We start from the raw sequence: 26,803 nt of genomic DNA, 5'->3' as shown, positions 1-26,803 counted from the left end.
TGAGACTCTAGTTGATCACACAGGTACATAAAATAACTTAGCCTCTGATACTTCCACTTCGTAGAATAAAATCTATTTTTAAACAAGTGGCACACACAGCAATCCTAAAATGCAGGGCACTACAAAGCTCCATTACTTATTAAGTTACCATCTCTTTGTTAAGCTTTTCCACTTCTTCTTGCTCGCTTTCCAAAGCTTCCTGTTGTTCTCTCTCTCTCCTTTCTTCTCTTGCTTTCCTTTCTTCTAAGTTTTCCTCAACTTCTCTGTTCTGTTCTTCAATCTCTCTTTGATCCAGCATCTCTGTGAAAAATTATTTCAACATCTGTCATCTGATTTATGTAGTTCAGTAATTGCTACAAGAGCACACAAATAAGTACCAGGCTCCTGTATAACATTAATAGCAAATGAAAAACAACTGGATATACTGTTTATACATACACTAAAATTATTCTTGGGTATTGGGTAATGTTTTTTCCCCTGTAAACATTTTCAGCCTGATATATGACTCACTAAGAGTTAAGTAGTAGAGCCAAAGTAGAGGCAAGAGAGTTGACAAATCTATGACACTTCTCATTCCTCTCATGGGCATTCTCATTAAACCTTTGTTATCCCAAAGTCCATTTTACTATATTCTTCCATCTCTGCAATGTGGTTGGATACAATTCTTTATATTTATAAAGCAAACTACTTAAAACCCCTTTTAAATTTATTGCGAGACACACTGCTGATGTGACCACTGTATTTAAAGAGCAGTCTACATAGAACAGCATCAGATAGTAACAAGAGGGGCAAACTTAAGTACTGGGAATCATGAGATGCTAGAAAGGTCTTCTCTAAATAAAAATAATCATAATGCTTCCATGTAGAACAATTAGAAAAGCAGCATGTGCTGACTGGAATCATCCTCATCTACCCAAAGAATTAAAACAGCCTTGCGATAATAGTTCACCAACAAAGTCAAGAAAAAAGAAAAAAAATCCAGACAAGCAGTACATAAAATACTTTAAACCAAAACATTTCATGCCTTATTTCTATCAAGAGCAGAAATTTCTATCAGGAGCAGAAATTATATGTAATAGTTATCCTAAAGAAAAAAAAAATTCAAATCACCTCTGCAGAAGCTGGATCGGGGGGTGGGACAGGTGGTAAAATATTAAAATGAAATTTATCTAAAACTAGGGTGAAAAAAAGTCATCCTCATACAAAACAGTAAAAGAAAACACTCCTTCCTCTTTAGTATAACATTAGCACTTTTTGGAAAATTTTTCAATCACACCAGCATACACACCTACAGACTGTTAAATATTTGGCTTTTTGATTACACATTTGACATATAAAAAACATATTTTATTTTCTGTCTGAGCTGAGAACTCACTTAAATCCTGCAGTGAAGTGGTTGTTGCTGGCACAGGAGCTGTGACACAGTTTCCATTAACGATGTCCCCAGATGGAAGCAACGCATCACTTTCACACTCCTCTGGCACGTCCCCCTGATCTGGAGATGAAATTTGAACAATGGCTTCATTATTTTGTAATTGCAAAAGTGGAGCACAGTAATGGACACAAAGTGTGGGAATGGCTGAATGAGAACACATAAATATCAGCACTAATTGAGCATTTTCCCTTCAGCTTGACCATCTCCCTAAAGATTAAGAATTATCATAGGCATGATACAGAATTGTTAGTTTTGAAATTAGTTATTGCAACACATCTGTTTATAAAGTCAAAACAGAAGAAATATGCAACACAAATCCAAAATGCTTTAATTTCTTTTCATAATCAAGATACAGGTCACAGAAAAATTACTTAGCTCATCCTTTCTATGCATATAAGAACAATCTTTAATTACTGATCACACACTCTTTATGGTGAAGCTTGCCTTCTTCAGTGCACAGGATGGATGCTAACTCATATATTCTATATCATACTGTCTTCTCCCTGTGCAAAGTGGCTCTGAATTCACAAAACCACAATTACTGTCCTTTCTCTGTGATCACTGCTATGATACTCAGCTGCTTCTTACTTAATTGCAAAACATGCAGACTGCTACTATCTCAGTTTTATGGGAGAAAGAAAAAAAAGAGATTAAAAAAAAAGTTATATGTGGCCATTTTCTCTAGGTAGCCAACCTGAAATACACAGGACCATTCTCCCAAGCATTTAGTATAACACAGCACAGAAACCTTCTATATCTCCATAGGTTTGGAGTAAAGTTTAGAAAACATCAATATTCCATCCTTCAAATACTATCGATGTCTCAAGCATTTTTCTTTTCTACATTATAATAAAACTGAAATATTTTGCATAAAGAAAAATGAGACAGCCAAACTGATGGGCCTCTCTCTCAGAATGGTTTGAATTTCTGTAAATTAAAATTCTTTTAAAGGAACTATAGATGAAAGCATCACAGAAAAATTCTGCCAACCTGTCAGTCTAGCTAATTTAGTAGAGCGTTTTCAGTTTCTTACAAAAGCAATGAAGTCCTATCAGCTTCAACCATGAAAATAAATTCTATTTTTTTTTCTGTTTTTTTTGGTAAGACCAAAATAATGGGCTATCACACTCAAACGAAAATGTATTCTGTTTAAATTATAAAGCTATCAATAACAACAGTATTTCCATATGAGGCACCAGTAAGCATCAAGGTATGTAATATTTAAATAGTTAAAAAATTCCTTTCACAAGTAGGTCCCTGTAAAATATTATATCTAACTTCTAAATGTCTGCTAACCACATAAACAAACAAAAAGACCCAAATCAAAACCAATGTAGTACAAAACATCTTTAAATTATCCTTCGTCAAAGGAAAAAAAAAGGTAAGTTTCTTTGTAACTTTCACTCCCTTATGTAAGGGTGGACAGTGAGAAATGACTGTTCCCTTAAGATGAGCACATCATTTAAAAGCAATTTCTGCCAACAGAATCTGCCAATCTTTTTTTGCTAGAGCTCACTCACAGTAGGGCTAAAAGACCTCCATATTTTCTGGCATCTCCTTCACTTCATCGTTTTTAATACTCTTATCATCTTTTTCCTTCATTATATATTTTTCTGTATTTAATTCTTTGATTTTACATTCTTATCCCACCCCTCCCTGCAAGTCCTCCTGAGTTACCTCCTCCCCTCTTTAGCCAGTCTGATTTCCTCCTTCACACTGAGATTGTCTTTTGATGCAGTGGGACCCAACTAAAGTACTGTTGATTGAAAATCATCAGCATATGTGAACTCTCAGAACTATTGACTACCACACATCACTAAATGATACAGCAGTACCTGACTTATGCACAGCGTCTACTCAGTCCTAATTGCCAACAAAATAGAAGTGAAATATGTAATGTATTCCCCAAAGCCTCTCATACAAAATTAAACAAATAAATCTAAATCTAATTAAAATGTGAGATGAGTAGAAATCATTAATGGCTATGGGCTTGGTTCACATTCAACTAATGCACTTAAATCTTATAAAAAGGAAATTAAATGAGATAAAAAAATATAACTGAGTACTGAGTAAAGCTTCACAGAGAAATGTACAGATGAGACATCAGCTTCTGCTACTTACTATCACTAACTAAACACTATCAGCACATTTGCTGTTGAAATAAACATTATCTTTTTTGGTTGGTTCATTTTAAAATACTGAAAGTCGTGTTCTCACAGGTCCAGGAGAGCAAGCAAGGACATCACTCCACTTTCCATATGACCTAACCACAACCAAAAGAATAAACCAGTCTGGGACCAAGAAAAACACACCAGTTAGAATGACTGGTTTCAAAGAAAATATCCCTAACTCTCCCACGGAGCAATCACAACCTCTTCACCAATTATGAGTTTAATCATACCACACACTGCCACATCTCCACCAGTCTCAAGACGTCACAGACCTGACAAAATCTGGAAACGGGAAACACGTTTAGGTTGCTGTTTTCATCTTTCTCATTGATGACTTCATTTACTTTAAACCCACAGTTTCTGGGAGATCAAGCTGCTCAGGCCAAACATTAGGATGCCACTCAAATGCGGAAAAACCAGGAAATAAAGCCAGTAACTGTGCTTCTGTTTCTCTCTCCGTATGCAAATGGCTATAAAGTGCATTAAGTTTTATTATCCTCCTCTTTCTAAAGTACCTTAGTTACATCAAAGATTTTTGAAAACTGACTCTACATCATACAGAGACAAGGAAACATTTTATAGCATGCAATCCACAGAGAGCAGAAATGCAAATAAATAAAATGTTGACCTCATAGAAAAAAAAAGGATAAAATTCAGGTTTCAGTAACTGAACCACATGTTCCAAAACTACTCAGAGATGCTGATTAATGACAGCATAATTGTGAGAGCTCTTCACATATTTACACACTGTGTAAACCAAATTCTAATTCATAATACTATTTTAAGCCTCAGTTACTGAAGGAAAAGTCAAGAGCATATCCAATGGCTGCTGAAACTTATCTTCACAATCTAGTAATACTTTTTTTGATATTGGTCTATGGTGAACACTCCTTGGAGTTCTACTTTATGCAGTAAATATAATAAAGCCTCAATGTAGTTGATATACTAGTACACTTTTCTGTTTAAAAAAAAATAAAAATAATCATACACAATTTTAAAACATTCTAAAACAACTGTCCAACCTACAGCGTTAAGCAGAACAAGGTTATGAAAGATTTCTGAACAAAAAGAATGTTACAAATTTCAGAACCAACTCGACTTCAGTGTCTAGTTATTACTACATATCATTATCTAAAAATGCAAAAATGAAGAAAATTAATCCTTTGTCATCTGAGATAATTGTTTTTCTTATTTCCAAAATCAGTCAGAAATTTTTCTCTCCAACTACAGTCTTAAAACTATGAAGACAATTGTCCTAAAGCTGTTAAGCCTCAAGGTGTTAAACAAACTGTCTGAAATGCACTGAAACTTACCTTCAAGAGAATAAATGTGTTCTTCAAGGTCCTCGTACGTTAGTTTCTTAGGTTTGTGGATATCACTGAGATCTTGTTTATCTGTTTGTTGACTCTGAAGTCTGAAAGAATAAGGAAGAACATAAATAATAAATATAAATGCTGAACTTTGAAAAAAATAGCAATCTGAGATTTACTCCCATGCTAAGCAACAGACTAAACCAAGCCTAAAATCCATGCAACTGAAACGCTGGAACTTTCTGACTCAGGGTATTGAACTCCATTCTCTAACTTTTACCAAAAGTCAGCTCCATCTCTCTGATAGCCATCTCCCTGCAGCCTTTCCCCAAGGCCTTTATATGACATCAAGTCTTTACATTAAACCAAAATACACTATCAAAAGGAGTACAAATGAGTAAGAAAAAACAACAAAAAAGGAAAAGGAGAAATACAATGAAATGTGACACTTAGTCAACTGAAATTAAGAAATCTGCCTTTTTAAGCTCTGTGTTACAGTTTAATTCCCATTTTGGTATCATCTGAACAGATGTGTTTGAAATGTATTAGGATTAGATGTCTGGCAAAACATAGACACAGGGGTGAAAAAATCTGGGTGCTATGAAAAATGGGGTTAGTGCCCTCATTCTAAATCCCCGTTTATCTCATCAGAAAGATAATATGAAAGAACAATGTCTCCCACGTGACCCTGCCACTAAAGTCTGACCAGAACCAGAATGGCAAAAGGAGTGCAGGTCACTAATGAAATTCAGCAGCAGTGCTTCATAAAGGAGCTTACTTCACACCAGCTGGTGCTCTTCATCACAGCCTAAATATATCTGTGCTTAAAATTTCTAAGGAATTCAGGTCTTCCACAGGGCAAAAGTGGAGAACAAACAAAACATACCCCCATAATGAGATTTGTTCATTAAAAAAATGTAAATCTGGGCACAAACAAATAAATTTGTATTGTCAGAAAGATAGTTTAGTGTCAGTGGGGAAAAACACCCTGTAAATTAAATAGGACAGAGTAAATGGAAGTTCAAGTTTTTGGAAGTCTATTTCATGTTTTGAGTCTTTCCTTCCCAGAAATGGTTAAGTGTTAAATAATTCTTAAGGATGCAAGTTTCAAGGACATGCATGCCACTTTCTTCAGTACTCTGTCCTGCTAGAAAGACAGAGAACCCCCTGCCTCAGTAACAACCCTCAATCAGTTTCTTTAGGCCTAAACAAACAAACAAACAAAAATTTAGACAATAATCTGCCTTATCACTCTAGTCTTCCTGTCTGTGTTTATTGGCTTCCTTCATACCACTCATATCTTGGAACGTAAATAAACAAGGAGCTTCTGTGGTCACAGAAGCAATTGTTCTTCCTCACTGACATAGGTCTGACTTCTAACGGCTTACTGGTGTTACAGGATATTTTCTTTTCAAAGAAGTTCCCATTGCCACTTAATATCTACACGTCATAAACTAATCCCACAGTACACATCAATAATGTGGTATTTGCCTAATAATGAGAGTAAATAACTGGAAAAGCCCACACAAGCATTTCTCAAATATTTCACGTAACAGAAAACAGTCCAAGGCACAAGAAATTAAAAAAAATATGCAACAAAAGAATGTTGCATTTAAGAAAGTCTTGGGAAAGCAGCAAGTCCAAGACAACTACTGGGACCTTACACCCTTGCTTTGTCATAAGAAACCCAAGAAAACAACTGCAACCCATAGCTGCCTGCCCAGACCTGGGTCTGTTCTCTGCAAAACAACTTGCTCATACTGTTCACTCTTCAAGCAGGATGGACTATACAACATTCTTCAAAGTATCCTCCCTCACAGGATTAAAGCATTTTCCCATATCACCTTCACAAGCAGGTTAACATTCAACCTTCACTTTTTAAGGTCTGTCACAGAAATAAAGGAAATCTCTGACATATGATAGAAAAGGTGAATGAGTAGGGAAAGGAGAGACAGCCTTAAAGAAACACTTAGGAAAGTAACCTCACAGTCCCTAAAAATCCCAACAGCTCATTTTCAAGGCCAAGAACATACAGGCTCTCCGAAAATTCTAACAACATAAGAGAGCCTCTCTACATTAAATGGATCTTGAGGCCTTGATAACAACAAAATAAGAAAGCCCTTAGAATGCCTCCTACAGCTGCCCCACGACAAGCTGTCTTTCTTCACCCATCAAATCAGGAATGATGGCTAGCAAGTTAAGGCCAATTCCACGGTCTCTTCTTAGGAAAAAAACATTACAAGTTAAATACTTCTAATAGAAGCTTTTTCTGAAAATACATATTCAGGACTCTCAGTTTTGGAGAGTGGAGGCAATAGTGGCCATTAAGAATAGAACTTTACATATGGAAACAGGAGAAACAGAGAAGAAAGACAAGTCATTTTTATGCAAACCTTTAATTTTGTCAAGTTATTTATTTACCTAAATAAGATTTAAAAAAAAAAAAAAAACAACAAAGAAAAAGAGAAAAGTTATGCTACCCATCCCATTCCCACACGCAAAGGAGACTGGAGGATCCTGTTCTGAAAACAGGCATGTGAACAAGGTCTTCAGAGAGAAAAAAAAGTAATAAACTTAGCATTACAGCTCATTAATGAATGAAATGAGAATGTACAATTGCCTTCATTTAAATTCCCAAACAGGCAGCAGAAATTCAAATACTTCAATCAGCAAAAGCTCATCAGTCAGGTCACAGACGCGAAAAATAGACACAATTAAAGAGATATTGCTTTGCTCAAAGCAAACCAAAGCTTGTTTGTTTATAACTAAGTTCCTCTTGAGGTATGATATTCAAAAATGGAAATCCTTATCCACCTTTAAAAAAGTTTTCACTTATAAAATTAATGGCTTGCTTGATTTGTAAAAGCAGCTATCACTGTGAACAGTTAGATAAACACTTCTTTAAATAGCAGGTTAAAAATGTTGCTTTGTAAACAGTTACCTGATTTTCTGGGCGTGACTGGATGGTGAGGAAGGAACAGATTCAGAAGATGAAAGTAGATATGGCTTTGAAATAGGAGAAAGCACTTGGTCAACACTCCGCTGTGAAGAGGTAAGGGATGAGCTCCTGATGTCTGCAGAATAAAAATCCCACAAATTATATTAGTTATTTGTCCTACCACTTCTCAGACAAGGCTTATTGTACAACACATGTATTACTGAATTGCGCAGGTACGACTACTCAAGGGCAACTAACAACCAGATCTTAACATGAACTTTCTTGTACTGGTTATTTCTCTTCTTCCTTTACCTCTCCTGTGTGGGAATTCTCCTCCACAACCCTTCTCCATCATCATATTGTTACTCCTCACAAAGTCGATCATTCTCATCACCCCATAGTATGATCATGTTCACCAAAAACTGAAGCCCAACAGCAAATAACTTCTCCTATGCTGGGAACTAGAGGAAGCACTCACAGACCTGGATTTCAAGCTGTGCTTACTAACCAGCAAAAGACAATGCTTGAGGTCTCCCAAAGGCTATTCTTCATTATCAAATTTAACCTACAGGTTTCACTTTCTACAGATTGGTGAAAGTGGGCGACAAAGAAAAGAAGAAAATACTTTAAGATTCTATCCTTTTATCAACAGCTGTGAAGTTATTGCAGAAAGAAACAGATAGTATGACTAGAAGTCTTGAGTTTTCTAAGAAACCAAGGTAAAAAACAAAACTGCATTAAGAAGGCTTTTAATAAAACTTGCGAAGCCCAGCACTTCAGTTAAGTTTTGCTTTGCAATTCTAATTTTCCTTTCCTGTGTAGCTGCACACGTCTTTCATTACTAAACTACAATCTACTAATTTTCCCACAAGATATGGTATTCACTAAATAAGCAGGAACTGCTGTTTTTCTTCTCTTTATTGATCAAAGAGTCAGTGTTTGTTTGGTTCAAGGGATAGATGAAAAGCCACTATTAACACTTCCACACCTGAAGTTCTTTCAGGTGGTCATATAGAAGTGCTACCTGTTCATGGTGCACATCACATTGCAAAAGTCAAGATGCTTCAGACAACAGTTGCCCATGGATTTTTATCTCCAGGCAGCCCCTAGGCCCACACAACACAGTTGAACACCCTCTAAGGAAGATGCACACTAATAGAATGACACTAATAGCAGACACATTGTACTCATGTACTGGCAGTACCTGTTTGTGGTGGGAACCCCTCAGCTCACCCACGTCCAATCTTCTTTATAAAATAACTTGTCAAATTTTCACATGCAGAACAAATGGACAAGAACAGCACATAGTACTTACCACATGCACCTCCCTGCCATAATACATCCTGTATGTTAGGACACAGGTGACACACAAGTCACCTCATACAGTAACTTACTACAACCTACTACTATTTAGAAATTATCTAGGATTGACCTTACTGATTTTCTACTAAAAGACAAATAGTTGAGATCTTTGGCTCACAGCATGCTGTCTGCAAGACTCATCAACCTTGCCCTTTTTCATCAGAAGGTATAAAGCTTGGTCAAGTAATGATCAAGGTGAAAAGCACTGATCACATAATAGGAAGCATGGGTCAGTTGGAAATCCAAACTTCTTTTTCAGTAACTGTTTCCTGGTCCGTGTTACTGCCTGTTAGAGACAGTAAGCATGAGAAAATAGAAAAGGATCCTGCCCTACTTCTAGTTGCTTTTAAAGAAATGGGCTTACTCCTTCCCAGCAGAAAGTCAAAGCTGAAATATGTCCAATGTGGGCTTGGGAAGGAAAACAGTCAAATGCATGAGCTAATTTAAAGGAAGAGAAAAAAACTGCATAATCCTTCCACTGGCAGTTAATTTAGTAAAACAGCTGTTAGATCTGCCAACTGCAAGTATTGTAGAGGAGGACATGCTTCTTGCTTTTATTCTCCGAAGATAGGTGCTGACAGCTGAGCTGCACTTAACCTCACTTAAAGCAAAATCAAATCTCAGACTCACATGCATGGTATCTTTTACCTCTTTAAATTTACCCTCAGTGGTTCAGACTGGTTATTTTCAACAGCACTGCAAAGCTCCACAGAAGGTGTCCAGAATGACTTACAGTTTTCTAGTAAAACCACATCTGGTGTTTCAGCCATCTCTACCATAAAAAGATAACATATATACCAGTATAAAAGCACTCAGAAGACTCTTGAAAGAGAGGTGACATACCAGTGGGGAAGCAATCTAACTGGAAGCAGACAAATCATGCTAACGGCGCGTTACCACTGAAGCTCCTGTGCTTACTGGGGCACTTACCAGCTGCAGCCTGGTTTCCTACACTACATACCACTCAATTTCTGTAACTCCTAAATCAGGTAACGCACTCTTATCCCTCTCCAGAGCCAGCCAGTCTTGTGCATTAATAAAAGAACTTATCCACTGGGAAAAAAGAGATCTGCCATCCTGTAACTACTCATGAAAAAGTACAACGACAGGAAGGATTGCTAAGGTTATGCACACAACTCTAGCTTTAACATTTCCTAATTTTTCAACAAAACCCTCGTGTTATGAACAATTTTGTGTGTGTGTAGTATTAAGTAGTCTGAGGATATTTTATACAGAAGTTGACAGAGAGAACTTAAAACATGAAAGACTGCTTTGGAAGTTTAAGTTTCAAATACGTTTTCAGTAACAGAGCATGATACTCTACATGCAGAAACACAGGGACAGCCACAATCAATCAGAGTGTTTGTAACCTGTTTTTAACAGTGCCTGTTAATAACAAACTAAACTAAAATTGGAAAGGAGAATACCCACCCAAACTTTCCTCAATTGAGACTTTTTTGGATCCTCCTGACAGAGAAGTTTTGTTTCTGCATCTGCAGTTGTTGCCACAAGAGCAATAAATTACACAACTTACGGTATGAAAAAGCACTTCATTCTTTCCTTTCAATGTCATGGGATTCTGGGGTCTGTGAAGCAGTAATTAATCGATCCCTTTTCACCTTTTCCACATCACTCATTGTTTTCCAGATTTCCCACAGTCTGCCTCAGCCAACTCTCTTCCAAACGAAGCTGCCCTTGTATTTAACCTTCCTTTATGGAGAAGCTGATCGTTATCTTTTTTTTTTGTTGTTACTATCTCTTTTTTTCATCCTATTAAATCCACTTTGAGCTAGGGTGACAAGAATTGCATCACTCAAGGAGCAGAAATACTGCAGATTTGAAACAACATAATTTTCTAAAAAAATTAAATTTCTTCTCTATTTTGCTTGCTTTTCTGTATATGGTCTTTAAAAAAAAAAGGAAAAAAGAGACTAAGTAATTATTAGACACTGAAATTAATAGAAAATTAAAATTTTTCAACCATGACTAAACCCTTCCCCCTTACAATTGCTCAGGAATATTTGATAAAGATGTCACAGCAAAAACAACAAACAAAAGCAAATCTGGACCTTTCAGACCGCAAAGCTCAATTTAAGAGAAGCCAAAGCAGTCTTCTGCTGCACACGTTAACCAGAACAGTTAAATGAAAAGTTAGAAATACAAAAGGGATACAATTAATGTTGCAAAGTAGTTATACTTCATAGCAACCGTTGAATGAAACTCTGCATATCATAAGGTTACACCTGTAGTGCATTATATGGCATAGTCTTCTCTTGAGAGCTACTTAAGACATGTTTAACTTCCCTCAACATATTTCTCCAGTACTTGATTTCTCCAGTACTTGTTTCCAGGAATAAGCAGTACTCCAAGCAGCTAGCGTATTTTGTCTCTTGCAAAACCACAACTCCTGACTTCTGCATCTTCTCAAATAACAAACAAGTGAAAGACTAACACTGCAAAATCTTTCTCTTCCCATAGAGCAAGAAGAACAGTAAATAAAACTCCACTACTGCACCACATTAACAATCATGACTTACCATCTGGAATTTTCTTGTTACTGAGATCTCTCATGGATTTGGAAATGGGAGTAGAAGAAAGGCGCCTTGACGATGGTGCTCCTCTCTGTGGTGGTGTTAAGGGATTTTTAAAGATATCGGCCTGCCCAGTTCTTTTGATGTGTTCTTCGCCTCTTGGACTGCTCAGAAGGGAATGTGGGAAGCTGGGATTATCCTCTACAAGTTCATGCTGGGTAGTCAAAGGGGGTCCACTAAGAGCATGCTGTAGAACAAAAGGAGACTCCATCTTTCTTGGTGTTCTGCTTGCAGCTGCATTCTGTATGACTCTGTGTTGGTAATTCCTGTAAGCTTCTTCCAAGTACTCTGCCTCTTTTGATAGCTCTTTTACTCTAGCCCAGGTCTGCGCGATGTACTCCAGGTCAGAATCCGGGGAAGCACTGCGTGGCTGTAACTGCTGGCTGTCTCTTGGCACAGCATTTACCTGCATCACATCAGTCATAACACGATTCTTCAGGAATGCACTATCCACGTAAATATCATGGGGTACAGCTCTGTCACTGGTGAAGTCAAGGACAGAGCGATCGACAAGCGAAGGTTTTGGGTTCCGATACACTTCATTTTCCAGAGCTAAATTATAGCAAGAGAAAGTGAGTGACACTAAAGAGAGAGAGGGAGACCCATAACAAAACAGAAACAGTAAAACGTGGCATTTAAATTCCATTCTGATCAAAATTATTTTAATATGGAATTGGTTTGTATTTTGAGACTTTAATGGGTTGATTAAATGTATTTTTAATGTGGCTACAAAGCTGCAAATTAACGCTACTATTTTTTATTATATAATCCTTCCATGTAAAACTACCTTAAATACATACTCTACAATGTTATTATTTAAATTATGTTTAAATAAAGAAATAAACATGAAAACATCACCACTTTGGATACCTGATATCTAATCATGTTGTTAAAGGCTGAAGAACACAAGGCATGTCACAAGTCTTAACAGTTTCCTTCTATTTAGAACAAAAAAGAATTTTGGAGAAAAACAACATAGCACACAGAAAATATTATAGGCTTGTTTTTCTTAAAGTACTAAAAAATTGTCAGTTAAATTGCATGTTTTGGTGCTGTCTGCTTCCTGGCTTGCACTTGCATGCTTCAACAGGCCCAAAAGACCAATCCGTAGGGCTGTTTCTTTCTCAGCAAAATTACAACCTTGATTTTTATTGTACATAAATGGTTCTTCAATGACTTCATTAACTCTGATGTGAATAAGTCCCTGCAGTACTTACAGTCATTTAATTAAAACATATATTTGCTATTTTGACACAAATAAATTTCCAATTCCAAATGGTACTGATACTTGTACCATAAATGAAAATGTACATATTGAGTTAGTGAATAATATAAAATATTGCATATACTGAATTATGATGAAACACGTTATAATAATGTATAATCATTGCAGAATTCAATTCCATATTTTTACATTAAATATACATCCCAAAACTTTTACTTACAATACTTGATATTAGTAATTTGACAAAGGCATCTTTAGAACTACATTTCTTCAGCGGACTGAACTGCTTTATGCAAGTGCCTCTGTTTCTAATGCCCATACAAGATAAGTTAAGTTAGGCAAAAGTTATTAGCCTTGACAAATTCTGTTAATGAGTCTGACTTAAATTTCTGAGGTATGTAATACAATTTCAAATTGATTATTCTTATTATGAACATTCAGGAATCAAAATGCATTAAAACACAACTCGCCTGCTGGAAAATGCCGTTTATGTTATCAACAAACATTATTGCCTTCATACTGAGGAAAAACAGACCATAAAAATATGCAACTGTTCAGGGAGGAAAGTTTTCCCTTCCTCCTGTATATTTTTTTCTGAAAGGAAGTTTTAATGAGTTTGCTTTTTAAACTGGGCTTTTAAATAGATTTTGATTTTAAACTTTAAATCTGCTCCCTGGTGGTATATTAGTTCTATGCAACTGCAGCTTTTTTAAGCTTCTGGAAATTCTTACACTTGTCCTTAAAGGACTGCTGTGGTTTAAGATACAAACCTGCCTGTGTTTGTTTCACTTGCAGTTTCAGTTCTTCAACCTGCATGTTTAATTTTCTGACAGTAGCTTCGGACTCTAACAGTTTGGTCTCTAGCTGGGCACAACGCTCAACCTATAGGAGATCAAGAGAAAAACAAAACCCAGCATAATTCAAAAAAAAAGAATAATTTCAACAGGATGAATACTTGCTTTCTAAATGTTTTTCAGGTTCAGTCAAACTATTATCACATAATATCCTACTGAGAGTCAGTACTGACAACTTGTTGACTTGGAAAGATTTACTTTGGTTATGTTGGGTTGGTTTTATTTTTTGGTAGTTTTTTTGTGTGGTATGTATTTTGTTTTCTTTAGAGCTGTTTACATAAAAACAAGCACTGTATAAACAATCCTTCTAACTACATGCCAAACAGCCTGCACAGGCAGATAGATGAATGTGAAAAAGATGACAGGAAGAAGAAAGGATTCAAATAATTTAGAAACAATAATTTACCTTACTTTGTAGCTGCTTTTCCAAAATCTGCTTACGAGACTCAAATTCATCCAGCACCAGCTTCCTAGAGTGCTCCACTCTCCTCAGCTCCACTTGGCAGGCCAAATACTCTGCTGAGGGCTGGGACAGCTCTACCCAGAAAGAGAAATACGAAACACTCAGACGAGTGTGCACTTTTCTACATGATACCCCTTGGAAACATAAAGCTGATTTGTTTTTATGAACAGAACAAGGCTTTGCCTGAATAAACCACTTGGGGATTTTTTTTCTTCCTTTAACAAAGGACCAAAATTTTTGTTGGGGTAGTCATACACCTCTACTCCTCCATAATCTCAAACACACATTAAAAATACTTGGTATTTATAACTGTAGTTAGGCAAGCACTTAATAATGCCATGTTTTTTTACCATGATTAACCATACTAATGCCACGGTGAAATATTGCACTGCTTTTTTCAAAGGGTGAAAGGAATATCCTTCATATTATAACTACCACTTAATTCAGGATTTCTGTCATACAGACATATAAAAGAAAATAAACTTATGTCAAGGACTGTTTAATTTTATGCAAACATTAGCTTGGGTTTCATGCAAACTACAAGTAAACATAATACAGAGAAAGTATTTTAATGAAAATCTATTTCTAAACAAATAATTGTAGAGAAAGATAAACAAGAGAATTACTAAATCATTCACACTGACTGTCTCGGAGATGCTGGTTCTCACTGCGAGCCTCATCCAACTGTTGCCTAAGTAGTTTATTCTGCACTTGGAGCTCCAATTTCTCCTCCTTCAGCAAAGGATAGTCTGATAACTCTTTCAGTTTCTCTGTCAACAACTGATTCTGTTTATTTGCCAAGAGAACCTGAGCCTTCACTGACTCCAAATCCAGCTGCAAATAAGGAACAGTTTAGAAGCTTATGAACCTCTGTACTACTTAACAATTATTTTTAGTTCATATTTTCTTTTTTATTAATGTACCTTAACTGCACCAATTAGAATACAGCTTCTTTAAATTCATATTTACAATTACCTCAAGCTCTTTCGTGCGTGATACAGCTTGCTTGAGTTCCTCCTTTTTCGAATTAACAGCAATGGCTTCTTCATGCAAAAGCATGGCTTTCTCTGCAGGGAGGATTACAAATGTTGAATTAAAATTAGTAGAGTATTACAGTAAAAAACTGTATCAGCAAAAAACAGTTTTAAGTTGCTAAGCCCAACATTCAATTTAATTCAAGACATAAAAATGACTGAATGTCATACACATTCCTTCAAAATTAAGTAAATCACACTGTGTGTATATATATGTATATACATATGTATATACACTTCTAGAATGAAGTAAATTGAATTCATATGTGTGTGATATATCATTTCTTACAGATGTACCTAAAAGTCTAAACATGTTATCTGTTCCAGCTCTCTTCCTCAAGCTCCACTTAAGCATCTCGTGCAAAATAAATGCAGAAACTGGCAACCATTCAAGGGTTCGGTACCAGAGTTCAGTTAAAGAGTGTGAGGTAGTAGGACTTCAATAGGAAAGGGGAAACTGGAAAACCAGGAATGCCTTGCAGCCTCTGTGCAAAGCGGCAGCTTACGGTTCCCATTGTGTTCTGAACAGCAAGGAGTTGCTGACTTGTCACTGAATCCTGCTACATCTTTTTAAAATCTGTTGTGATGGCTTTTTTGTCACTTATACCACTGTTACTGAACACTGCGACTGTTCAGTAACAATAGTGGTTTGATATTTGCTAGTAAAAGCTCTAGAGATAAACAGGTACTTTATCAATCTCAGACAGATGGTTACCTTTATTTTTTTTCTCATCTTCAGTAACTTTATTGGTTCTGGCTATGTATTCTTCTTTTAATTCAAGCTGATATCTAGAAGCAAAAAGAATTATGTATTCCCACAGTATGTGTGTACACACATGCCCAGGCACTTGCGTAAACTCCAGTCTTTCCCAAACTAAAGTATAATCACACAATTATTATTGACAAAATTAACTATTGCAGGGCCACCAAAATGGTTGGAAAGGGCCCTGCCAATCACCTCATTCAACCACCTGCTTGAAAAGCAAGACTACTGCCAACTCTACAGCAGGTCATCTGTGGCTCTTCCTAGCCAAGTCTTGAAAAACCTCAAAGGATGTATGTTCCACCACCTCTCTGGATGATCTCTGCCAATGCTGTACTACTCTCCCATTAAAAATTTTTTCCCTATGTCCAAGCTAAATCTCCCCAGCCACAATTTATAGCCCTGCAATATGAACTCAGAGGTCACATTTGAGAATCCAATAACTATCCTGCTGGTCCTAACTAGGCTGCCTCCAGTTTCATCATGACTTTTTTGAACTGGGGAGCCAAAACCTTGGCATGGTATTCCTAGAACAAGGAGCCTTCCCCAATACCTGAAGGATCAATAAAGTTCCCTGAGTCTGATGGCCATGCTGCTACTAATGTTACCATCATGCTGTTTGCCTGATTTGCCAGAGCACGCTGCTGGCTCATAATCAACCTGGCATTCACCGTAACTCATCCATCTCCTCTTCAGAAATGCAGCTCCTCAGTCAATTAATTTTCTCCATTTATACTACCTCATAGGGCTATTCTGCCTCAATTCTTTGAAACTATGTTCAAGCAGATGGTACCAAATAAAAGAGGGTGATCTATATGAGAGAATCTCTCTCCAAAAATGGGAAGGGGTGAAGAAGGTAAGAGCAAGCCTGTCTGTACAATGGACTAGTGTGTCTCTCACCCTGTTTCCAAGAAACATGTCACATCTCTTTCATGTTAATTTCCCCTTTGTGCCTCCTCCACATTCATAAAAAGGTCAGTTCTTTTAACTGTGGTCAAAGGAAGTCACTAATACTGCTTCAGATGCTCTTCTCTAAATGTATGACTAATATCACCTCTCTTTTCCAGATACTAATACAGAATTTAAACTACAAGAATAATATAACCTAAAATCAAATGAGAATTTTTTTCTACAGCAAGCTTTTTCTGAAGCTGACAGTACGTTTTCTCTTACTAGCAAAGGGCTAAGCAATAATGTTAAGAATTCAAGCTCACTAAAACAAAAACATAAGTGTACATTTTCAAAGTCCTTGCTCTGTTACGCTTTTCAAAAGAAATCCTATACAATTTAATATTCTGTTTTCTAAGGAAGTAGCATGTGTTCTACTAGAGAAAAAAGAAAAATTTACTTTAAGAGTTCTGTCTTCAGCCTCTGGTCATATGTTTCCTCTATGTTCTTCACAGCAACCTCTCGACGCCGAAGTGCATCATCAATAGCTTTATTTTTCTCTTCCTGAAGTTTCTGAGTGCTGAAATATCCAAAAATATACAGACCAGTAATATAATACAATACAATACAATACAATACAATATAATACAATATAATATAATATAATATCATGACCAGTTATAAAGTCAAAACTTTTTGTTTTCTTTTCTACAACAACATTTATAGACATCAAAGGGTAATGTGCTTACTTGGAATACTGTAGCAAGTTGAAATTATCATCAGAATCTGTCACTGTAGTTCATTAAGAACAAGGACATGTGACACAAACTAAATTGCCCTATTTAAAATCCAGTACTAATCAATTACACAGCTCTTCTGGGTTAACCCTGGCTCAGTTTCCCATACCAGAAACACTTCAGAGGAGAGAGTGATGAGCAGGCTATTCTATCAGCACCCTCTGCTGGGTTGATTAAAAAAACCAAGTTTTTGTTAGCGGGATACTCGTTCTGCTCACAAACATTAAGTAGTATTGAAAATTTGACCAAAAATGGTTTAGTTATTTTTTTCATTTAACTAATGAAAACTGATCTTATTAAGGACAAATAAAAAAACCCAACTCCAAAACATAGGACTAACAAGGCAAAATATCATATATGTGACTCACGAGCGTTAGGGTTACATACTGTGTTCTTTGTTTGGGGGTTTGTTTTCTTTCTTAATTTAAGCACTTCAAAGCAAACATCTGGTTCCTTGCCCCCAAAGCAATGCTGAAACATTTTGGTTGGATGAAGCAGAATAGAAAAAAAAACAAACCCAACCTTTGTGTGGGGTATCCTGCTAATAGAGACAGTATACAACACTGCTCAAAATGTAACTGCTGGGATATATAATCTACTTCAACGTCATAGTAGCAGAAACATCCTGAAGCAAACTTTTCAGAAAAAGGACAACAGCATCATTTGCATACATCCTTCAGCAACTTACAGTTCAAATGCCTCCATCCTTTCCTTCAGTTCCGCCTCCCTGGTTCTTACGGCTTCGATATCTTTCAGCAGACTTTGTCTCTGAGCGTACACTTCCTTTGCTTCTATCTGAATCACAAAATATTATCCCTAGTTTTACTTCACATTTTATACGTATATTCACTGTTTAACACATTCAATTTACAAGGATCTCCTTCTGGAACTGATCTTACTCCCATAAATATTAATTATAGAGTAATAATTTGAAATAACATCCAGAATCAATAGTATGTATCTTTTTGTATTCCCTTTCTACTTTTACTCTGAGTAAAAATGTTTTAAATGGAGTCACTATTGGCTACCTGTAAACACTTCTCCTTTAAGAAATAGCACTGATTAAAACTTATGTAAAAGGAAAAATTACAGAATAAGTATGTTCAAACACTTGACTTTTTAAAATAAAAAATAGTTTTGTATCTTTTCACAAGACATAATTGAAAAAACAAACACCAAACTCCCTGATGAAACATGATTTAAAACTGAAACTGAGTAAACCAGTTTTTGCAGTTTAACTTATAGAACTCAAACAAATTGTAAAAGGGATTCTGTAAGTGATGAACATGTTAATACCAAAAGTCACCTATCTTCCTATTAATAAAAATGGCTTTTCTCATCCGTAAGCACAAAAGACATTATTTCCCTCCAAAGAAGTAATAAATGTCTAAGAAGAAAATTATGATTTTGCCATGCAGGTGCTTATATCAAGTTTGAAAGCTGTGTGCATTTGACAGTGCTGAAAGATTCAGCTGCTGCTCCTGGCACAAAAAAGAGAGCAGTTTCTCAAGCCACATTTCCAAGTTATCACAGTGAAGGCTTAAATGATCTGACATCTTTAATGTAAATATACCTGGATTCTGCTAAAAGAATCCCTATGTATATGAAATATACAGTTCTCAGTGAGTTCAGAAGCTGACAAGAGAAATTAAATATTCATACACAATACTTGACAGCTATGTTGATCTAGTAATTTGTTGTGGGTTTTTTTAATTATTGAATTAATTTCACACCCACAAAAGAAGACTGATAGCATAAAATAGATGGTTTTCTTGTAAGATTCTAAGGACATAAATAAGAAAATAAATTCATGGGATAGTGACAAATTGTTTAATAATATAATAATACAAAAATCTATTCAGAAACCTGTATGACTTCTTCGTTAACCAATACCACATGTTCTCAGGGGAAAAAAAACAAGACACAAGCAAAACCATAAAACTACCACAACAAAGCAAAAATATGGTTAGCATTTGTGGATGACTGTTATTTGGATACCAAGGTCTACTGCAGACAGCAGGGGAGTAGCAGGCAAACAGGCAACAGGAGAGCAAACAAACTATTCTCTCAAAGACTGAGTTAATAGAGACTGAGATAAGCAATTGAGAACTACATACAAATTATTGTGTGTTGTAGTAACAGTTACTACCCTGGCAAAACACCAAGAATTAACAGCCTAAAGGAGTAACTCATAAACACAAAAGTGTTCAAAGAAACAAACGGAGATGCCAGCTTACAGTAAAGACAGTGGCTATTCAAAACATTCAACATATAAAGACAAACAGAAACGGTCTACCTGTACCCTACAGGCTATGTATTCCCTTTAGGTTTAAGTCCTTCTCAGCAGTTAAAAGAACTTAGATTTTAACTAAAAGCTATGTTCAACTTTCCATGAAAAAAAAAATAAAATCAGTGATCTGAATTCAGTAAAACTAATAAAACAGACTTTAAAGTCTTTATTACATTTAGATCCTTCAATCCCAGCTTCCAGAACTGTTCCTTTTCTAGCCACCTCTACTTTGGTATTTAACCATATTCATTCTTGCAGTTGCTAAATTAATTCCCCTATTTATGAGAACAAAAGTAAATTCAAAGTTTTCCCTAATAAGCCAAGTAAGATCTGAAGGTAAATCTCCCAAAGACAAAAGAACAGTTTCACCAACTCACTGAATCATTTTTAATAGATTAAGAAAAAAATACTTGGAACTTTACCTCTTGTTGCTTTTGAAGCCTCTCAATAGCATTCTTTTCACGAGAAATCAAGGCTTCAGACTTCGCTTGATGTGTCTTCTCTAACTCGTGACGCAGCTCAGCGATTTCTTTCTGGGTCTGCACTTTCTCCTCCATTTTAATTTTTGCTATTTCAACCTCTTTAAAGTGTTCCAGCTTTTACATAAAGGAGGAAAAGAGGGCTAAGCAGGGCCATTTTAGAATTGACAAAGACAATCCTCTCTAAGACAATTCTAAATTTCATATAGAAAATCTAGTTAGGAAATGATAATTTGATAAAAATTAATTACTGTGATAAAAGTATCTTATCAGCACATGCTACCTGCACATCTCACATAGTTTTCTTGTGTTCATCCAGCATCCCAAAGCAGATCTTACACAAAACTATTAGCTTCAGACAAGAGCAAAATAGAAACCTATGAAGAAAAACACACTGCAGATATGATATTCTGCTTGGAATTAAGGAAAGGTCACACTCTGTAATTCCTCTTCTGACACTGTCTCTATTCTTGCCCCTTTCCCAAAGAACCACTTTTGACTAGTGATTCAAGAAATGGTAGAAGCAGACAGATCCTGCATTGCTCAGCAACCACAGAAATTCATCTGGATGGCATAAAAAATGCAGAACATGTAACTCCACATAAAGAGAGATTCCACAATCAGGTTACAGTCCTGATTCACTGACTTCTAAGCAGAATTGGAAATAAAAGTAAATGCACACAAACAGGAAGGTATGAATCTTGCAACTGCACAGAAGAATTGTAGGGAACATGACTCCATACAGTGTGTGAAATACAATGTATGCAAGAACAAATGGGATTATAAAGAATTACAATAAAAATTTGGATGACAAGGGAAAGCAAGCATACAAGATAAGAAAATGTAAGGAAAAAACGAGCAAAAGAATACAAAGAGAACGACAGAAAAATTGTGAGACTGGAGAAAAGATTAAAGAGGGGAAAAAGCAATGTCTAATCTAGGAATTCGGGTCTGTGGGCATAAATTTTATGAAAAATTAAGAAACAGTGAGACAGTACAGCACCACTTGTATACAAAGTCAATTAGAAATGTCTCACAGTAATTCATCTTACATTGTTAAAGAATTCAAGTAAAGTCAATTGAATTTAGAAGAGATTTATACCTGGTTAAGATTTCAATCTCCTTTCTTACAACTGGTTTGCTTAAACTGATACAAACTGAACAATACACAAATTATCATGTTTCACATGATAATTTGACACAGACAGAGACAGTTAGGGAATAAAGACTAAATGAAAAATGAAGGTAAAATACATTGGCACTTTTAATTCTGCGTCCTTCTACTTGTCTAGGTGAATAAATATGACTACATTGATTTCCTCAAACAGCTTATATGCAGCTGAGTGCCTTTAAAAGTGTGTCTAAGAATTCTGATTATTAGATTATATTTTTATATCCCAATAAACTACTGATCTTGACAGAAACTAATGAAAAAAATTATTTAAATGAACTACAGTTAATCTTTTCTATCTAAATAAATAGTTCATTTTGACAAAATTTATGGAAAAGAAAAAGATGCATTTAAATGAATTGCAGTATATTCTTTCTGCTACATTTTTCAGACACAGGGATCATTGAAGGATTACATGACAAAATTCTAATTTTATTCCCAAAATGAAGGAAAACTCTCTAAAAGAACTGTCTTCAATTAGAGGAAGAAAAAACCCCACAGAAATAATTATGACTTTAGTGTTTCTGTGCAATGCTTTGAAATACTACGCAAATTCTCACCAGTATTAAAAAGTAGCTATCTGCCAAGCTACAGAGCAGCAAATCACAGCTCTCAGTTGCTATGCATTATATTGAAATTCAAGCTTTAAAATCATAATTGGTAAGGAAAATAATTAACATGACTAAGTAGAGTAAACATTTCTCCATAAAACAAAATAATCAAAGAGCAAATAAAATTTACCAAATTAAAACAACCAGAGTAAGTAAATGTTTTGCTACAAATCAACATCAGAATAAAAAGTTTAACATTCTATGCACATATAACAAAAAAGGGGGATCGCAAATATATGTTATATCATCAAATTAACAATTGATATTTGATTAACTTAACCTTTTGTGCTTGCTGTAACTATTAGATCTTTAATTTCAGTTTACTTTAAGTATTAAACGTTTGCAATGTGCAAAGTCAAAATTAACAAATGTCTCCCTCAAATTCATTGACCAGAGTTATACCTTTTGATGCATTTCTGCTTGAAGCTGCTTCTCTATTTCTTTTCTGTATTCATGAAGTTTTACTTCTAAAGATTCGTATTTCTGATGCTGGGGATAAGAGTCTGCAAACTGCTCATCAATCAGCTGAAGCTTCTCAGCTATAAAAAAGGCAACATATCCACCATGATTTAAAAAAGTCACCACAGTTATCTTACCAAAAACTGTAGGAACCTGTCTCTCTGCAGGATGTTCCTCAGCTTATCTAAGTAGCGCTATCCTAGAAACACTTGTGTGCTACAAAAGCAGAGGCAGAATGCCATTGATCTGCTTTATGCCACACAACACATATCTAGGAGGAGGCACTTGGCTGTTTAGGCACTATTTGTGGTATTACATAGTCATTCATCCTGTTTTCCATGGGTGGACTAGAATTTTTAGCTTTTTTGTAATAATATACTAACAACAGCATTCATATTATAATTCAAGAACTCTCAATCTACGTGTAACTTGCACCGAAACACTCATAGAAGGAGAAGTAAGGCACACATTTACAATTATGTTTTCTAGGACATGTTTCAACACATAACATTTACAGTCCATCTGTCATAACTAAATGTCCAAGAAAACACCTAAGCGAAAAAAAAAACAAAACACAAAACTTAAAAAGACTCTTGCCTTTTTAAAGAAAATTTAGAAATTCCATGTACTAGTGATAGACATGAACTTCACTTATTATGACTTTAGGCTACTTTTGAATAAGTAATGAAAGCATACCATTCATACAATCCATACCATTTACCAATATGAAAGTATCTGGGGAGACTTGCTTGCACAGGCTGCACTTACCAAGAGATTCTCTATAAGGAGGCACTGAGGTTGTCTGAGTTTCTGTGTTATGAGTTTCCTTATATAGATGATGCTCTGTAAGTCCGATTAAAATCTGCATAAGAAAACCTGGCAAGATCCAATAGATCAATTAGTTCTCATTTCATAACAAAACTGAATTTGAGCCTGTAATTAACAAAGTAATTTTCAATTTACAAGAAAAACCTACTTGATTTATAGAAAGAACAAGTATTTAAGTAAACTATTGTGGTTTTATTATAAGCATGATCCAGTCCACCTCATTCAGCAAAAGCTGTCCTTTTCCTCCCACCCATGTCTCTGTCTCTTTCAGTTGAGAGTGAAGATTATTACTACTTAATTATGAAGCTAATTTAGGTTATACAGTATAGCCAGGTTTCATCATGAAGACATAAGAATTATTTCTTTTTCAAAACAATGGAAAGTAAATTAAACCTGTAACTAGTTTTGAAGTACATTCTGCAAGTTAATACAGTATTATAAACACAACCCAAAATCTGAGTTTGCTAAAGGGAGTGTGAAAAGCTTCCAAAGAGCATTATATTTAATACCTGATTACAGATTCTTCTCATGTTTCTAATGTTCAAGCCATTTATTTCATAAGTGAATGTTAACACCTAATCCACACAACAAATAGGAGTCAGATAATCCTGAAATATAACATTCATCACCCTAGTGTACTGCAAGCTTCAAAATCCAGCTGAATCCATATTATTCCATACCAACATGCACTTAAGAAATCTGAATTTTTATTGCTCACGTCTTAACAAAAATGAAGCTAACACAATTATCCTTGTCTGCATCATATACAAACATCTTGTACCTTTATTTTCCTTCTGGGTTCCTGAAGTCTGTAAGAAAGAAAAGAAGTTTTAGCCAGTCTATTTTCATCACCGCTGTAATTTAAGTTTATTTTCAAAATCAAAATAACTTTACCAGTGATTTGTAAAGACTGGACTTTGGACTGATCCTCATTAAGTGAAGAAGGTCTTGCATAGTCCACAGCTTTGTGGAAAAGAAAGATCAGTGAGAAAAGGTTAACTGATTGAAAATAATTTCAAATATGTAAGAGGCCCTATTTTACAGTTGTACAATGTTTTCCATTGTAAGATCTATTTATTGTGTTGTAAAATCATGCAGAGGCTGCTGTTCTAGTACTACATTTACGTATCTCCCCTACTTAAGACATACAGCAGCCAGGAGGTAGCTTTATGATCAGCTGAAGCTCTGAAAAGAGATAGTTTTGTTTCCTCCCCACCCTAGATACATGCCCTTGCTACTTTCCTTGCCTCTTTTCTTCATTTATCATACAAGTCAGATGAGCTCACTGACCTAAATGACAACTAACTATTCACCAGGTCAAGAAATTAATTTTCAGTTAGAAACAACTTTACCCTATCACAGAGTTACAGAGAAGAAACAAAGAAAAGGCAAGGACTGCCCTTTTCAGCCACACTTTGTAGTTAGAACAGCTTTAACTGACCAGGAACCACAGTTTCAGGGCATTGAATGGCCAAACAAGCTTTTGCCAGGATCAGTTCCCCAAACACTCTGCCACACAGCCAGACTGTGGCTACATCTTTCCAGAACAGCATCGTTACCTTATTGCCAGTTTAAAGTATTCATGAAAATGGCCCTGAATAATGAAATGTTTTATGGAGATCATCAGAAGCTGTACTTGTGTTTTTACTTCCCTATCACAAAATTTTTTTCCGTTGTTGGAATATGACAACCCCCAGGAAGTAAAGCTTAAACATCATGGAAGAGGCAAATTACTGAACTTACCTTCTTCTTCTCCAATCCACTTTCTGGAAAGAAAACTGAAAGCGAATACTCGTAGCCACATCTCTGTAGATGATCTGCCACCAGACTGTTGGAAGCTGTGATCAAAAGTGAACTGTCATCGCTTGGAACCGTCTGTGGCTGAAGTTCTCCGCTCAAAATTGGGTGCATCAGTTCATGGATGAGCTGGTTTCGGAGCTGCGTCTGATACAGAAAAAACACTGTATTCTCAGTTTACATGTTACTCAATGAGAGTTTTAATTTTTCAAAATCCAGGGTGAGTTTCATTTTACCTGTACAACCTACAGAACAGAACAGGGCAGAGTAATTTTGGCAAAATCTGGAGGTGCACTTGGGACACCATGCCTTTCTTCAAAACACTCTTAACTGTGGATACAGTGATCCCTAACTTTCCCTCAAGATCTATGTAGGACTGAAAAGAAGTACTGTTCTCAGTCAAGAGCTCACACAAACACCACTCTCCTACCCCCCAGCTTAATTTTCCAATCACTGCTTTCCTGTTTTCCTTCCCTCTGGTTTAAAGCCTGCCTGATGTGGCCTCAATTGCAGGTGTACCTGGAACCCTTACTAGTCCTCTTTCGAGTCTCATATCAAGAAGCTGCTGATGCCAGCACAAACAGAGATGAGAAAATAAACAGAAAATTCAATATCTTTAATATCAATTATTTTGTAGGAAAGCAAAAGGGTACTAATCAAACAAGCTTAGAGGCACTAATAATAATTAAATGGCATTTTTTTCCTTACATATTTGCATTCTATGAGTTAAAACAGAGAAAAAAGTAACCTAAAATCAGAAAATCTCCCTCCTGTAAAAGGAGAAAATAATAATTTTCATTATATAGTTATACAAATTGTTTATAGCATACTAAAAGATCACGACAGAAACAGAGTTTTAAGCTTTCAAAAGCAGGTATGCAACCGTGACACAAAAAACAATACATCAGTGGAGAGAGCGAGACATTTGTATTCGGCGTGGCTTTCACTGCTGTCAGTGTTAAGCAGTACAGCGGATCACAGGTAGCACACAAAGCACACCTTAAGTGTGTCCAGCACACCTCGGCTCTTAAAAGTCTGATACAGTCTTTTCCGGAGCTCCTCTTGGGACAGCGCCTCCCTTTCAACCGAAGCCATGCTGCCCTACAACACCGGGGGGGAGAAAAAGGGGCATTACTGACTCCCAGCTCGACCCACGGCCAGCGAAACGCCGAGCGCCGCCCCAGCCTCCCCCTCGGGCTTTCCCGGGGCAGCCTCCCCCTACCCGCAGGGAGCGGGGCCGGGGAGCACCGGCTCGTCCCGGTACGGCCGGGCTGTGGCGCCGGTCGCGGCGCGGCCCCGGCGGCCGCTGTGCCGTCACGGAGGCGCCGGATGGGGCG

General features: G+C 36.2%; 1 protein-coding gene across 2 annotated transcripts in view; it reads right to left on the bottom strand.

Annotated features, from left to right (window-relative positions):
- The window catches only part of OFD1 (OFD1, centriole and centriolar satellite protein), a 30,213-nt gene extending 3,450 nt beyond the window's left edge, over window positions 1-26,763 (bottom strand). Inside the window, exons 1-20 of one of the 2 annotated variants that reach the window (XM_017812224.1) lie at window positions 26,689-26,763; window positions 26,466-26,567; window positions 25,413-25,613; window positions 24,564-24,632; window positions 24,451-24,478; window positions 23,610-23,717; window positions 22,785-22,921; window positions 20,544-20,717; window positions 18,520-18,626; window positions 17,495-17,614; window positions 16,099-16,172; window positions 15,325-15,416; window positions 14,994-15,183; window positions 14,293-14,423; window positions 13,803-13,914; window positions 11,754-12,359; window positions 7,858-7,990; window positions 4,920-5,020; window positions 1,376-1,495; window positions 149-300 (exon numbers count right to left, since the gene is read on the bottom strand). In XM_017812224.1, the coding sequence (XP_017667713.1) occupies window positions 149-300; window positions 1,376-1,495; window positions 4,920-5,020; window positions 7,858-7,990; window positions 11,754-12,359; window positions 13,803-13,914; window positions 14,293-14,423; window positions 14,994-15,183; window positions 15,325-15,416; window positions 16,099-16,172; window positions 17,495-17,614; window positions 18,520-18,626; window positions 20,544-20,717; window positions 22,785-22,921; window positions 23,610-23,717; window positions 24,451-24,478; window positions 24,564-24,632; window positions 25,413-25,613; window positions 26,466-26,561 (2,751 nt within the window). In that variant the 5' untranslated portion in view covers window positions 26,562-26,567; window positions 26,689-26,763. Of the gene's footprint in view, window positions 1-148; window positions 301-1,375; window positions 1,496-4,919; window positions 5,021-7,857; window positions 7,991-11,753; window positions 12,360-13,802; window positions 13,915-14,292; window positions 14,424-14,993; window positions 15,184-15,324; window positions 15,417-16,098; window positions 16,173-17,494; window positions 17,615-18,519; window positions 18,627-20,543; window positions 20,718-22,784; window positions 22,922-23,609; window positions 23,718-24,450; window positions 24,479-24,563; window positions 24,633-25,412; window positions 25,614-26,465 lie in introns of both variants that reach the window. The other variant, XM_017812225.1, reaches the window with a different exon arrangement.
- Window positions 26,764-26,803: the final 40 nt, after the last annotated feature.

This window comes from Lepidothrix coronata, unplaced genomic scaffold (genome assembly GCF_001604755.1).
Source record: "Lepidothrix coronata isolate B3197 unplaced genomic scaffold, Lepidothrix_coronata-1.0 Scaffold35, whole genome shotgun sequence".
Lineage (NCBI taxonomy): Eukaryota > Metazoa > Chordata > Aves > Passeriformes > Pipridae > Lepidothrix > Lepidothrix coronata.
This window is presented reverse-complemented; position numbering and strand designations above follow the sequence as displayed.